Below are 15,099 nucleotides of genomic sequence, written 5' to 3'. Positions count from 1 at the left end.
GGATTCCAATGTTTAAGACAATTTACAAATTGTCTTAAATAATTTGAATAATTGTATTGTTGTTACTAGACCGATATCTTGGCTGTATCCATCTGCTCAAATAAACATATCCTGTATCAACACAAGGAATCAATGTATGAACGAGTATGTCACAGCCTATATTTACTGCACAAAATGTTGTACGGCTGACAGTGTAAACCCATAGAGCTTGGGATTGGATATCTGAACTACAGCAGATGAGCCAAAAGCTAAAATGTGAATTAAGTAACAACCCAATAAGCTGCTGAGTCACTGTGGCAAAACGCTGTGCAGTGTACTCAACCTCCAACCACATACCAGGACGTTTTATCAACTATAAAGTGAGAAGGGTTTAGTTACAAAGAGTGCCGTGATGAGTGGGACTCCATTAGCTTCACATCCTGTTTGGTTTAATACTCGATTATCTACTGTGGAACATCCCAGCCAAAGCAATAACTTCTCCAGGGATAAAAGCAGGTGACATACCCACTCGCAGAAAAGTACACAGTGCACCATTAACAATACTTGATGAATGTATGAGTCTAATGCTTTTATTTGCGCAGACTAGTACTGACCATGGTCCAGAAGTAGTTGGCCATTTCCTGTCGGTTCTGCAGCACGGCCCAGAGGAACAGGTCTCTCCAGGGGTGCTCTGAGGCCATCTCCAGCTCCAGAGCCAGGTTCTTCTGTGTGTGGAACAGCCTGCCCTTCGGTGGCTTCTCCTAGACACAACACAGAGCGCTCAACGTGGAGGAAATGAATTAGGACATCGAGCTGCTGTGCTTTATCAAACTGTGAGAAATTATGCAAAAACGTATTAATAATTTACATTTAAATATGTAAATTATTTTGAGGCTGCAGTTTGCTTCCATATTGGATTATAAAGGCTTTCATGCTTGGATTAGATGCCTGTCACCCACTGTTGGCAACAATCAATAGAACAGTAAATCTATATATAGTTTTGTAGGCATTACATTTAAACCACTGGGAGTCTGGCAACGGTGTGTTTTGATGGTCTTCCCAAGGGATGGGCAATATGTCAAAAAATATCACAATTTTCTTAAAGCCAGATCACAATTCCGATTTAATCACAATTCATATGGAATAAGGAGCTCATTTATCAACCAAAACGGGGCTTTTTTTTTTTGCCAACATCCGCAAAATCTGAGGCGGAGAAAATGCAAATGAAACTGTTTAGCGGGTGCTGGCAGATTTATCACAACTATGAGAGTAAAAACTGTGTGATAACATAGTTCCTTGGAGTGTAAACGTTTTGCACAGGATAGCTGCTGTAATTTGCATGAACAGGGATAGTGATTTAAAGAGTTTTAAACAGATCCACAAGAACAGATAGGATAGTAACTAAGTAAGCTGGTTAACCCACTGTTAAAGGTTTTCACCCGTCCTTTTTTCAAATGATATGGAATCACGACTAAAAATGTTCAAATGGCAATTACAGAGTGTTCAGAATGAGACTAGAATAAAAAGAATTCCATATTAGTTTTCATAAATCACTACAGGAGCTAAATATATTTGATCTTGTTTAAAACAGCAACTCACATCCATATAAGACTCTAAATTAACATGTTAAGTGAGGGCCCCCATTGAAGAACTCACAGTAGCACCCCCATAGCTACTACAACTAAAAATGTCTGCCACTGCCCTTGTAGTGGAATGCACATGCACTTTTTTACTCACTTCTACTTTCATTTAGATATCGGTTTTGCTGCAGAAATAACTCAGCTTAACATCTGGATTGACTGAGACCCCTGTATTATTATTTTTATTTAATAACGCCACTGTCTTTGTTATAAAAAGAAGTATTTATAATATCCGTTTTAGAGTCTGTCCAGTCCAGAATAACAAATACGATTATCATATATGATTATTTTTCATGATTAGTCGATGAATCCAGCCTGAATGAGCCATGTAGTGCGGAGTGTCACTCACAGTAGGGACCTTCTGGTAGAACCCTTTGCAGGAGTCGTGAAGGAAGTCCTTGAGCACCTTGGCCACCTCCAGCAGGGTGAAGCGGGGTTTAATCTGGTCTGCCGGGTGGTACACGGGTGGTCCTTTAGTGCGTGCGGCACCCAAGAGGAGCTGTTTCTCCTCGTACTTCTTCAGCAGGAGGTTGTAGAGCAGGCTCTTCTCAGGGATGGACCAGTACAGCTCCTGCAGACGTCCGTAAGTCAGGAACTCACCCAGATTCACCCCATTGTCCACGAAGAGGCGCACGAAGTCAGGCTTGTCATTGATGAGAGCGTCCATCATCACCTCCTCCAGGTCACATGCCTGCACATGCAAAGTTTTATTTGCATAAAGTTTGTTTTTTTGTTTTTTATATAGTATGCATCACACAAAATTACATAAAGCATTAGTTTGAATGTCTTGAAAACAGAATATTTATCTTGACTTAAGTAGATATAACTAGTTTGGAGGATTTCAGTTATGCAAAATCAACTTTTTCATCAAAAACATACCATCCATGCAGGTTTTAACAATCTCTCCAGGGCCCTATTTGAACCCTCCTTATGGTTATCAGTACAATTTGTCCAATGCTCAAGCCCACCTCACACATTTTCCTGCATGGCAATTTTACTTAAGTATACAAAAGCCGGATACCAAACAATACACCACAACTTCACAAACCTGATGCCATGTGCAGGGGGAGTGACTTAGCACCGAGAGCAAAGGGAAGGGGGACTCAGAGTAACAAAAATGATTGAAATAAGTTGTTTTTGATGATTATAGCATTTTCAAATAATAACAGTGGTGTGCTAAAGTGGATTGTTATATGTTAACAATTTATACCTTATAGAAGTGTAATACAAACTCTTCAACAAATAAAGTGTGAAGGTTGGTAACATCGGGAGGCTGACCTTCCACTCCACATCTCCGTTGAATATGTCGCTCTTGGCTATGTCCACTCTGTTCCAGGCCACAGCCAGCTTCAGCTCATCCAGGAAGTCCTGGGCCTCTTGGCTCTGGCTCTTACAGGCTGGCACAGGGACACAGAGGTGAGTGACAAACCTGCTGTGGTGTGTCATATGAAGGGTGTACAGCTGGATCATGAAGCTGCCTACCTTTGACCAGGGCCTTCAGGATGACCGTGTCCAGCTCAGAGCTCTCCTGCTCAGGGTCATGAACCGTGAGGAGGTGGCCATTGTCCAGGATCTTACGGATCTGATTTAGACACACAATGTAATGTCTGTCTTATAATATTACTGTTGTCATAGTCTATTCAAGGTCAAGATCTTTTTTTTTCTTTGATATATATAGTACATTTTACAGCAACAGCTACAAACTCTAAAGTAATGTACTACACATTCACAAATACAGGAAAAACTTATAACATATAATAAACCCTTCTAAAAAAATATCTAACTTTGATCAAGCCAGACCAAAAAGTTTTCAGTAAGACTATAAAAGAATCGAGAGTCTGAGCCGATCTGATATTGGTACTATTCATGTTACTAATTTTTGTCAATCACTTGTAACAGTAATTGTCACAATATTGACTGTAGACTTTAATCTTGGTAATTTACTAGTAAAGCCACAGCTGCCCCGTGGCTGACAGAGATGTGGCTGCCATTCCGCACCAATGGCCTCTCCAATCACCACCATCATTACTCACAGTGTCTTGCCCAAGGACACGATTGCAGTTGCTTAAAGGACAACGACTTGTTGTCTCACAAACGTATTAAACTTGAGTAAAGTTATTTCACATTAGACATTGCCACACATTTTGTATTGGATAGGGCATATTTAGAAGTGCAGAGACGAGTCTGAAATGCTTTAAAAGTCTGCTTTCAAGAAATATATGGTACTTTTAGTGCTCTTGAATTGCTGAGGGCACTGTTTTAAAGTGCGACATTAAATGAACTGTAAAACTGTGTCCTGGTCTCATCTTCAGAATGACTCCAGTCTTTCCTCCTGTTTCACATCCCTAATTTGGGTCATCACATGCAATCTTCTCTTCCGCAGCTGAAATGCCGGCTCCCTCTCTCCATCTCTCCCTGTCGTCCCTCTCCCCCTCTCTCCAGCTCCTGAGCTCTGATGTGGAACCCCATGCTGTGTAGCTCATCAGCAGGGTTCATTTCAACAACTAATTTAGTCTCATTATAGTTCTCGCGCCAAAAAGACTACTTAATTTAAGAGTAGATTTAGAGAAATCATTATGTATGCTTGTGTAGTATCGACAGATGGATACTCCATTCACTTCACAGAAATGAATTAAGCCGATTTTAATAAATTTTATTTACAAAATGAATACATCCAACAGAGTAAAGAAGTGCAGAGGCAGATGTAGAACATTCTTATAAAAAATGAATGTTCTTATCTCCTCAAAACTTAATTCTTTTTCTTAAAGTACAAAAACAACTTTTTTGCTTCTGTAGATATGGTGTTTTAATAGTATCGTCAACTGATGCTTGTCCCTTTTTGACAACTTTAGTGCAAACCAGGTATTTGCAGCATGCAATTTATTTGCATTAAAAATAGGTGTGTCTTGGCTCCAGTGGCTTAAGTTTGAGTTTAGGTGTTTAGTCTCACTATAAATTTCAGGAAAAAATACATTTAAAAAATTGACTTTTATCAAAAAAAGTTCTATTTTTTCTTTTCTTTAATGTCTGTACATTTGGTTCTCATATTTATTTGTGGCCATATCTGCTTTTCAATCTCTAATGTCAATTCTTAAAATAAGCAGGTCTGGGCCTGGTTAGTACTTGGACGGAAGACCACTGGGGACACAAGATGCCACAGTGGGGCAGCATTGGCCCTAGTGCATACTGCCTTGTGACCCTAGCATAGACTGTACATATAGATGGACACAGCTGTCCAGTGAGGTGTCGTGTTTCAAATAGGATGTGACCATGGGTGAGATTTGGCTCCAGTGACTCCACTTCACTTTTTATTGAAAAATGTCCACCCCTCTTTGTGAGACAATCTGGTATGAAAATGCTTGTTTTAACATACATCATCCATGTGTTTTTTTCACTATTTATTTTTTTCCCAAGATATGAATATTAATAACAAAATAACATTATTATTAATAAATAATAACATTAATAACATTTTCCTTCTGCCAAACCAGAACCAGAAAGACAGGGGAAGTCTACCTTCAACAACCTCGCTCCTGATTAGTTCTTTGGTTATTCACTCGGCTTTTGAAATATAGAACTGGCTCCAAATTAGCCACATTAACTGCAACTGGCTTCATTTGGCTGGAGTCCCACTCCCTCAGTCCACTTCTATGTACGGTCTACAGACTCTTCACTCTGTGCATGAATGTGGTGTGGAGTGACTGACTGATGCACTATAAAGCTCTTCAGGTGTCATGAAAGGCACTACATACATTTATTTATTATTTAGTTTTGATCTGTCAAATACCAATATGATGAAACATTGCTCACCAGTTTGACCCAGTTGCTGACGTCAGCACTGTGGTGGGCCTGAGGGAAGGTGTCCAGCAGCAGCTCATGCACATTGTCTGTATCCCAGCTGCCCCGGTTCATCAGTGAGACCAGGATGTCGGCCACGCCCCCTGAGCCCGCCAAGATCAGCCAGGGGGTGGAGTTTGCGATGCCTTTACACATCCTCTGCACAGTCAAACAAATAAGGAGTACTTGTTATGACATTCTAAAGAACACATGGTTTAACATTAAGATGGATAATTTGTATTTCTGTGATGTTTATTAACTGTTTATATAGAATAATAAAATAAACCAAATAAACTGGATTATATTTGACACAGACACACACAAAACATAAACATATTTGTATATTAAGCAAAACTGAGTCTTGTGAGCCAAGTTTTAATGTTACCTCATACCTCATCAAAAAGTTGTGTTTTGTTTCATTCACCCATGAACCCAGAGCTCAACTTGTGCTGTTCCACCTTACAATGTCGGGAAGTGGTAGTTTTCACATTATCAGCTACCTTTTTTTCTCTTATTTAGCACAGATTGGACATTCCAGGGTTGAAATTATCTAAATGATTCTAGTGAAGGTGTATGGAGCTTAAAAATACAGTGGGGTACTTCCTACCGCATGACATCACAAGGTGGAACAGTGAGTTTTATTTTCTTTTTGAGAAAAGAACCCAGCCTTAAAATGCATGGTTTGTGTCTTAAACATGTGTGAATGAAACAAAACAAAGCTCCAGGTAAGGTTGATGATTTTAAATTATAACAGAGATCAGAAAATAGCATAAAATGTGCCCTTTATGCCAGGTGTACAGTGTCTGCAGGTGCGGTGCGGTTCAGGACACACAGGTCCTGCAAGACTTCCAAAAGAATCCACAAGAAGTCTATTTTTCCCAGACACTACAGCGGTCTGGTGCAGTTTTCAAGTCTTTAGACGTGTTATTACATGAACCCACATGAAACCATTTTACTTTGGTCAAAGACATGCTGCTGTTATTGTAGTTGTGTTAAAAGTGTACTTGCTAGTGCAGTTTTTGTTATCTCTAAGAAAAGTTTTATAATTTACACATTTATTTTCATTTCGTGTTTGTGTGTGGTTTTGGCATTTTTAATTTGAGGATTTTTTTTTTTTTTATCAAAGTTGAGATTAATATTCTGAATTGATTTCAAATAATGGTAATTTACACAATGTAGACTCCATTTTCACATACAACTAATATCTGTCATTAGTCGACCATTCTGCATTCAACAAACTATAGCATTAAAGGCCCTGTATTTGAGCAAAATATGTCATGACCAAGTACATATACACTGTCTGGCCAAAAAAAAAAAAGTAGCCACCTGGATTTAACTAAGCAAATACATACGAGCCTCCTATTTGGATCATTTCTGCATGGGCGATTGAGGTCAGAATGAAAGAATGAGGTCAGCTGACACCTGAATATACTGAATGACCAGGTTATTCCATCAATAGATTTTTTCTTCCCTGATGACACGGGCATATTCCAAGATGACAATACCAGGATTCATCAGGCTCAAATTGTGAAAGAGTGGTTCAGGAGCATGAGACGTCATTTTCACACATGGATTGTCCACCACAGAGTCCAGACTTTAACCCCATTGAGAATCTTCGGGATGTGCTGGAGAAGGCTTTGTGCAGCGTCAGACTCTACCATCATCAATGCAAGATCTTGGTGAAAAATGAATGCAACACTGGATGGAAATGAATATTGTGACATTGCAGAAGCGAAATCGAAACAATGCCACAGCGAATACGTGCTGAAATATTACAGTGTGGGACCTTTTTAGTTGGTGGCGACTTTTTGTTTTGGCCAGGCAGTGTATATCGTATAAGCAGCTCTTGAAGTCAAAATTAGTATGCTGTGTACTGTCTGCATTTAATTAGAAAGTGTTTATTGCTTCACTGTCAGGACAAAATTTCGCTCGGGCCTCTAAGAGTTGTGAAAAGCATTTCTAAACTCATTGCGGTGAATAATTATGACGCTCAGAATGCATAAGGTACTGTAAGTGAGGTATAACTTTGACAGACTAAACAACAAACCGTTTAAAATGAACTAGTTCTGCTTTTGGACAGTCAAAATCAGGTACAGCGCGTTTAAGGGTACCATCTTCTAGGCGCAAAATAGCAGTGGTAAAATCATTGAAAAATTGATGTTTTTTTCCACTTAAGCAGTCGTGAATGTAAACATTACACAGAGCATTGTAGAGCCACTGACAATGACTAACAGTGATCAGGTTCAACAACTGTGGGCTTTCTGTTTGGATATTTCTTTGATTTGAGTGTTTGCTACTTTCCATAATCTCCAAGTCTGCAGCTCAGAGAATGCAAATAAACCGAAGGAACTCAAGCCAAACCGTTTACTCCAATGAGAGCGGAAACAATCTATCTGCACAAGTTCAGCCCAGGCAATACAAAAAAAATAAAAATAAACAGGAGTCCACAATTTCATTATCAGAAGGAGACGAGGGCGAACATGGCAAACTGGTAAATGTGAAATGTCAAAGAAAAGTGTTTACATATGCCTCAAAATGATAAGGTTTGGGTGGGACATTATTTACAACACGGTGGTATCGCAGGATCAGACGTTTCACAGGATGTAGGAGACTTTAACAACAAATGTAAGGCCTAAAGTAGTGAAAACTGCATTATTCACATGATGAAGCCTTCCATTTTTAACAGAATAAAAGATCCAGATGAGAGAAGCACAGACACTTTCCCCTCCACAAATGCACAAAGCGTTTTACCTCTGTGAGTTTTTGAATAACGAAATCAGCCGGATTTGTTTGGTTGGTTTGGTACTCATAGAAATAATAAAGTTTTTCAGGGTATTTTTGAGTTAGAAAGTTTTGAATGAATGGAAGAAATACTAGTTAAATTTACTCCTGTAGAAAATTCCAGGCAATGGATTAGCATATCTCTAGAGACCAGAATGTAACAGACCCCCATCTCAAAAGTAACTAACATAGTGTACCGTCCTTCAGAAAAGAGATGAATGAGAATCACACACAAGACTGAGCACACTGCAGAAACATAATCTAGGTCTATAAACGACTTGAATTAATAATATTTTATCTTTATTTGAGAAGATTTGACTTGATAAGTAAAATGATCCACAAGGTATTAGAACTTAAATAAGAAAGAACATTTTGTCACTGTTATAATAAAATAAATCAAAATCATCTTCTCTCAAAAGTAAAGCTAGTTATAATGTAGTGTCAAAGCTAGTGTAACAGCACGGCTTCCAGAATGATCAGGTGACAAAGCTCTACGGACCACAAAACCTTCTATAAAAAGGTGCATTTGAAATAAAGAAAGGCCCTGGATAATTGCTTTGTCTTATGCATGCTTCTCTTAACACGCTGCATCTCCAGTCTTCACACCAGCTCTTATATAATTAAAGCTCATAAGAGTGAGCTCATACGGCTCTAAGGTGCTGTATCATTTGTGAAATATGTAAATGCAACATCTTTAATAATCATGTTTAATAGAGCCACTGACCTTTAGGATCCTGGGTTCTCCGTGGACCAGAAGGCATAGAACAGGGATCTCGAAACTGCCCGTGCCTGCAACCAAGAAAAAAGATAATCTTTATGTTTTATTAATAGTATCAGTCTTTATATCGCTTTACTGGTTCAGCGTCTGTGGAAAAAACAAGATGTTGAAGGTTTTATTGTTATTGATTTGAATACACTGTTGAAATCATCACAGCTGGAGGAGAAAAGGAACATTGCAACACTGGATATGTGTGCAGAGAAACAAATGAAACATAATGGAAATATCGAAGGAAAGTCAGTTTAGAATTTGCTCAGTGTTCACTGTGGCGAATCATAACAACAACAAAGACCACACACATTGGCACAATGCATTAGTCTTGCTTCATATTATATAGCACTTTGCACAAACAGCCTGACTGACAATCTGTTCCTACAGCCCCTGTATGTGACCATCACTGATGACAGACCTCTGACCACAAAAGAACCAGAGGGGCATCGAGAGGGGACTGCATCATCCCACTCAGAAAAAGTCTCTTTGGCCAAACCACCTTCTCTGTGAAAGCTGCGCATGACTGGAACACCACCCCCACCACAATTAGAAGTCTCCCCACTTACACCTCATTTAAATTACAGTTAAAGAAATGGTTAATTGAAAATCAGTCTTGTCACCACTAACATCCACGTCTCGATGCTCCTGTCTCCATCCTGCCTCTGTTTGAGTTTTGTCTGTTTGTGTCTGTGTGTGTATGTAGACAACGGTATGTTGTGTTTGTGGCTGAAAATGAATGTATGTGGCTGAATGTGGTTTTATGACTATAAGAATGGAGTTATATGCGACTGTATGTAAGAATGATTTTACAGTGTAAATAATAACCTTGTTTTTATTCTATTGTATTTTATTTCCTACAGGTTGACATTTTACACCTGTCCCGGGACTACGGATGAAAAATAGCCCTCGGGCTAATTCTGACTTATTTACATGCAAATGTTTATTAATGTGCATTGTCCCTGAAATAAATAAATAAATAGACAGTGACCCTAATGTGGTGATACCTAAAGAAAAGCAGGTGAAGTTCTTTGCTTAAGGACACAATGATAATACTCTCTCAAAGATGGCTTGAACTAACCTCCAACTGTGCCACTGTCACCAAACACATTGTAGAATTTATTACAACACATGCATTATTTTAACCTTTACTGGCATTCAAACATGCTTTTGGTCACCTTGTGTCTCTCTGATGACAATGTTTTCATGAACAATGAAAACATTTTATTTAGCAGGGTGTTGACATGCTAATGTTCATGGTGAACATAGTGTGGGTGCAGAAATGATCTGAATGGTAGTGGTTTATGGACTCAAAAAATAGGACACTTGTGGGTTTCTTATCTATAACAATTTGTCCTTATATTCTTAGAATTCGCATTCTTCACCATAACAAGTTTAGAATAGTTTTTCCACAACAGTCAGTGGCCAAAGCCTGTCATTGCAGTGCACCAAGGTTCACAAATGATACAATTTCTTTATAATTAAATGCAGACAGCCGACAGCAGTGTTATTTTGACTCTAAACTAAATTAAATCTGTACTGAGACAAAAAATGTTTTTACTTGCATCTGGAAAGAAAATTAAGTACAGTCCATTGAATGAATATGTTAATGAAGCAAAATACACCTCCAGGCATGTTTTTTGTATGTCTCCTTTAACACATGACTGGTAGATGTAATCTTCTCTGACATTGCTGACGCTTGTACCTCCATATCCAGTGCGCTGCAGGGAGATGTGCTTGAGCAGTTTGACCCTCATCTCACTGGTGGCCCCGGCCTTTTTGGGGTCCTCCTCCACCAGGACGAAGTGGGAGTGGTTACTGTCCAGAGAGTAGACGGACCCGTGAGGCAGGTCCTGGGGCTTGTACGCAGCTGGCTCATCCCCCTGGAGAACATATGTAACACAGATACTGAGTTTGTAAAGCAATCTGAATTACCTACCTCATAAATGTTCTGTATGCAAAATGCCAGTGGAGGGCGCAAAGACTGCTGGTGCACTGCGAATGTGAAGCTATTACAACAGAAAACGTTTACTAATTTACCTATGTCTATGTGTCTTGTATCCTAAAAGTAAAAATTAAAAACGTAGAGAAGCTTCATGGATGATCTTAAAATGAATAGGCCAATTTCAAACATGCACAAAAAACAAACAAAAAAACAAACAAAATGGACACACACAGAACTCTAGACAAATTTTCAAAAAACATACTTGCTTTAGAGTAAGGCCATGTATAAAATTAGTTTTGCATAATAAAGTAAAATTAGTCCTGCCCCATTACAATATATTCCAAACTATCCAGCTGCCATTTTTTATAGGAAGCTAACCCTGAAGTTGGTGAAGAAGCTGGTTGTGCAGTGAGTCTAAAACTCCTGAACCCATGAAAGCTGTGAAGCATGCTTAGTATAAGCCACTGAGGTGAAGAAATGGGATGTTAAGATTTTTCATTTCAAAAGCGTATGAGTTTTAACCACAGCTGTCAATTTAAAATGAACTGGGCCGATATTTCTCACATACAATGCTAGAAAACAATATAAAATAAGCAGTACAATGTCAAAATGAAACCACATTCTGTAGTTAACTGTACATTCAGCTTAAAAGTCTTACCTTAGCCTGGAGCAGAGCCTCTCTGTTGTGGATCATGTTCCAGGGGGCGATGCCGATGGCCACGACCCGCACTTTGGACGAGGTGCTGGCTAGAGAGTGGTCCCTCACAGCCTGACCCAGGTGTTTAGTGATGCCAAAGCGAAAACCATTGGTCAGAATCCAGGCCCCTGTGGAACATCACAAGTAAGAAACCAGGGACTAGACTGTTTTCGAAAGGAATTTGCTGCAGATGAACTGATCTTAACAGAAAGTAAGATGGTAATAATGCTACTGAAATAAGAGCAGGGGAGATAAAATCATATTATTTTAATGAACTAATGATATAATTGAACAGTAAAAGACAAACTTCTCATAAATGGCCTGGTTGGTTGAAGTATGGTTGAATGGTTATGCAAACACATTTGAAATAGATGCCATTCATTTGAATATGAAAATGTATGAGCATGCTGCTGCAGCTGACATGACACATACCAGTGGGACTGGGCCATCTGGCATCATTACACAAAACAAATCTTAGTGCTTCATTTGAACCTAAAATATGAGAGGAATTTCTTCTGTAACCCCCTGAGATCCCTGCGCTGACACAGCTCTATGTGAGTATCTGACACTGTTTGCTCCTTTTTAGTTGTTTCTAAAGAGTTTACACTTTATGTTCAGGGCGTACCTGTGCTCTGTGCCGCCTTCACCAGGCCTTTCCGAAGAGTGTCTCTGAGCCAGGGCTTCATTTGTGCCACCTCATCTCCTCCCACAAGTGCCACCACCAGGTGTGGCGGGGCCAGGCCCCAGTCCTCTGTCAGCAAGCGGTATATCTGCACTGGGTTAGTGCTGCTCGTCACACGCACAAACTGTTAAAAGAACAGGGTTGTCAAAGTCTAGAGTCATACAGAGCGTTGCTGATGTACTAGAGTACAAAGTATAGTATGTCTGACCCTCCCTCTGGTTTTGGTGGGGCCCATGAAGTCGATGTCCCCCACGCGGCCTGCTGCCCAGTGGCTCTTCTTGCGGCCCCGCCCCACACTGCCCAGAGTCTCGTTCACAGTGGAGATGCAGGAGCAGCCCAGCAGTGCACTGGAGGAGAGGGGGATCAGACATGTGTCAGTGAATGTGGACTCATCTTATGCATGTGCCTGTAGGCTTACAGAGGCTCTGGGTGAGGTAAAATGGCACAAATGGAGATGGAGGATAATGCCAGCTGATGACACCATCAGAGGCACCTTTACTTCTGATCTTATCTCTGCTCACAGAATTAGGAAGAGTCAGATTTTCAGTCCAAAAGTGTTAGTTTGTGAGGAGCAGTGACAGGCAGGTGATTCTCCACCCAGACTGAATGTGGATCCCTGTCATTACTGTCCCACCAATTTGCTTTACCGTACAGACCTATCTCCTCACCTGTCTGTCACTGTCAGCCAATCACAGCCCTTTGTCTCTTGACCAACCACCTCTCAAGTCTGCACATCATTAGGTTATTACAGGCATTAGCTCCAAAGAATGTTTCATGGGAATGCACTTCCTGGTTTACCACCTAATGAGACTGCAAGATAGAACCACATATTCTGAGCTCTGAAGAGGGAGATGGACTAAAAAAGCAGATTTACAAAATGTGCATGAATGAAACAAAACACAGCCCCTGGTTGTGACATCATTATAATAGCTACAGGTGCACGGAATAATTTCTGAAATGGTTCATGTTATAGCAATAAAACATATATTTTGCATTTGATTTGATAAGTTCAACTGTATAATGTGGAACATTTAAGGAAATACAGTAGCATCCCTTGAGATAAGCAGGTGGCATGAGCCTGTACCAGCAAAGTTATACAGTGTACCTTTAAAAATAAACATTAATAAGTTGATTCAGCACAATATGAGACATTTAATAGGCAATTGTGTGGTTTGTTTGCCCATGTTGTGAAGGTATTGAGACACACATTTAGTTATGACAAAGGTAATACTAAAAAGATAAAATACATACTTAATCTGTTGCTCATGCAAAATATTACAACTATTAATATAACTGGTAAAAAAAAAAAAAAAAAAAAGAAAAAAAAAAAGTCAATCCACTAACCAAAATACACAAAATGCATGACCTGTATTTGAGCAAAACCTTGCCCAGTGCCTGTATAACAGCTCCTGAGGTCAAAATAAGTCTACTGTGTACTGTCTGCATCTAATTATGAAGTGTTTTATTGTTCGAGAATCAGGAGATGTGTGGTTAGCATGCTAGCTTATGTTAGCATTGCTGTGATGGCCTCTAAAAATTGTGAAACGCGCTTAAAAACTAATCCCAGTGAACAATTAGCTGCTACAAACTGCTTAAATGAGCCAAGTTCTGATTTTCATGTTTTAAAATCCTGATTTTCCCATGTATTTGATCAAAACGTCTTACTCCAGTACAGATATATCGTATAAGCCAGTGGTTCTTAAACCTTTCACAGCAAGTACCAGGTAGAATAATATTTGTTTTTCTTGGTATCACCAGATCTAAGCCTGGAATGTATTAGGCCTAATTTAAGGATATACCAGACCTAAAATGACTAAACTATGAATAGGGTAGTCCTAAATGAGATAGTGTAATCCCTCATTCATCCAGGACTGGTTCAATGTAGCAAAAGTTTCAACAGTGGTCAACGTTTGTTACATTGGTAGTCGTAAATCGTGATTAACCCTAAGGACTAAAACATGAAAATATTGTCTATAAATAAAACAATTACTCAAAATGCAAATAAATGCAAAGTTAACTTTATCTTCAGAGTTGTGAAAAGCACTTATAAACTCATTGCAGTGACTCATTAGAATGCTGTTTTTTGTTTTTTTTGTTTTTTTTAAGACAGTAAAATCAGGTACAGTGCCATTAATGACCTTGTATTTAAATGAACTGAGACAGACCTGTTCTCCTCAGACCACTCCAGCTCATCTCCACACCTCACGCAACGTGTCTGTGACTGTACCGCCCCCTGTGGACACAAAAGGAAACAGCATAAGACATAGATTACCTTTGCCTCTTTGGGTATTCACAGAACAACCTGCGGCCCATGCAAAGCTCAGCCATTTCCATCTGACCTCGCCCTATATGCAAACGGCCTCCTAAAGTGTGCCAGAGTGAGACAAAGAATGACTAAGCACAGCAAACAGGCATATACACATTGTAGTTTGTTTGCTGTTACCTAACAAAAGGTGACTAACAGCAAAACAGGACAAAAGATTTTACACTTTTGCATCTTCAAGGCACTCAAAACGCTTTACATTAAGGAAACACTCGCCCATTCACACACACATTCATACAAAGACAAGTTCAGATTCTTGCCCAAGGACACAATGAAAGCATTCATCTGTGGGGGCTGAAATCGTACCACCAACCTGTGGAGCAATGGACAAACGCTTCACCAACTGAGCTAGATCCGCCCCATTATATACATTTTTTCTGACTCCAGGTGAAATTGGTCTACCTCCCAGTGAAAGTGAAGAAAGACAGGGAATAGTTACTAAAGCAATG

At 39.5% G+C, this 15,099-nt stretch overlaps 1 protein-coding gene across 2 annotated transcripts in view; it reads right to left on the bottom strand.

Moving 5' to 3' along the window:
* The window catches only part of trpm5 (transient receptor potential cation channel, subfamily M, member 5), a 43,770-nt gene that overhangs the window by 22,792 nt on the left and 5,879 nt on the right, over positions 1-15,099 (bottom strand). Inside the window, exons 2-12 of one of the 2 annotated variants that reach the window (XM_033991655.2) lie at positions 14,493-14,560; positions 12,536-12,674; positions 12,271-12,451; positions 11,607-11,773; positions 10,709-10,886; positions 8,962-9,026; positions 5,430-5,615; positions 3,102-3,201; positions 2,898-3,016; positions 1,969-2,310; positions 594-740 (exon numbers count right to left, since the gene is read on the bottom strand). In XM_033991655.2, the coding sequence (XP_033847546.2) occupies positions 594-740; positions 1,969-2,310; positions 2,898-3,016; positions 3,102-3,201; positions 5,430-5,615; positions 8,962-9,026; positions 10,709-10,886; positions 11,607-11,773; positions 12,271-12,451; positions 12,536-12,674; positions 14,493-14,560 (1,692 nt within the window). The remainder of the gene's footprint in view (positions 1-593; positions 741-1,968; positions 2,311-2,897; positions 3,017-3,101; positions 3,202-5,429; positions 5,616-8,961; positions 9,027-10,708; positions 10,887-11,606; positions 11,774-12,270; positions 12,452-12,535; positions 12,675-14,492; positions 14,561-15,099) is intronic. The other variant, XM_055228936.1, reaches the window with a different exon arrangement.

The sequence above is a fragment of the Periophthalmus magnuspinnatus genome, chromosome 3, assembly GCF_009829125.3.
Source record: "Periophthalmus magnuspinnatus isolate fPerMag1 chromosome 3, fPerMag1.2.pri, whole genome shotgun sequence".
Lineage (NCBI taxonomy): Eukaryota > Metazoa > Chordata > Actinopteri > Gobiiformes > Gobiidae > Periophthalmus > Periophthalmus magnuspinnatus.
Note: the sequence above shows the minus strand (reverse complement) of the source record. Positions and strands in the feature narration are given on the sequence as shown.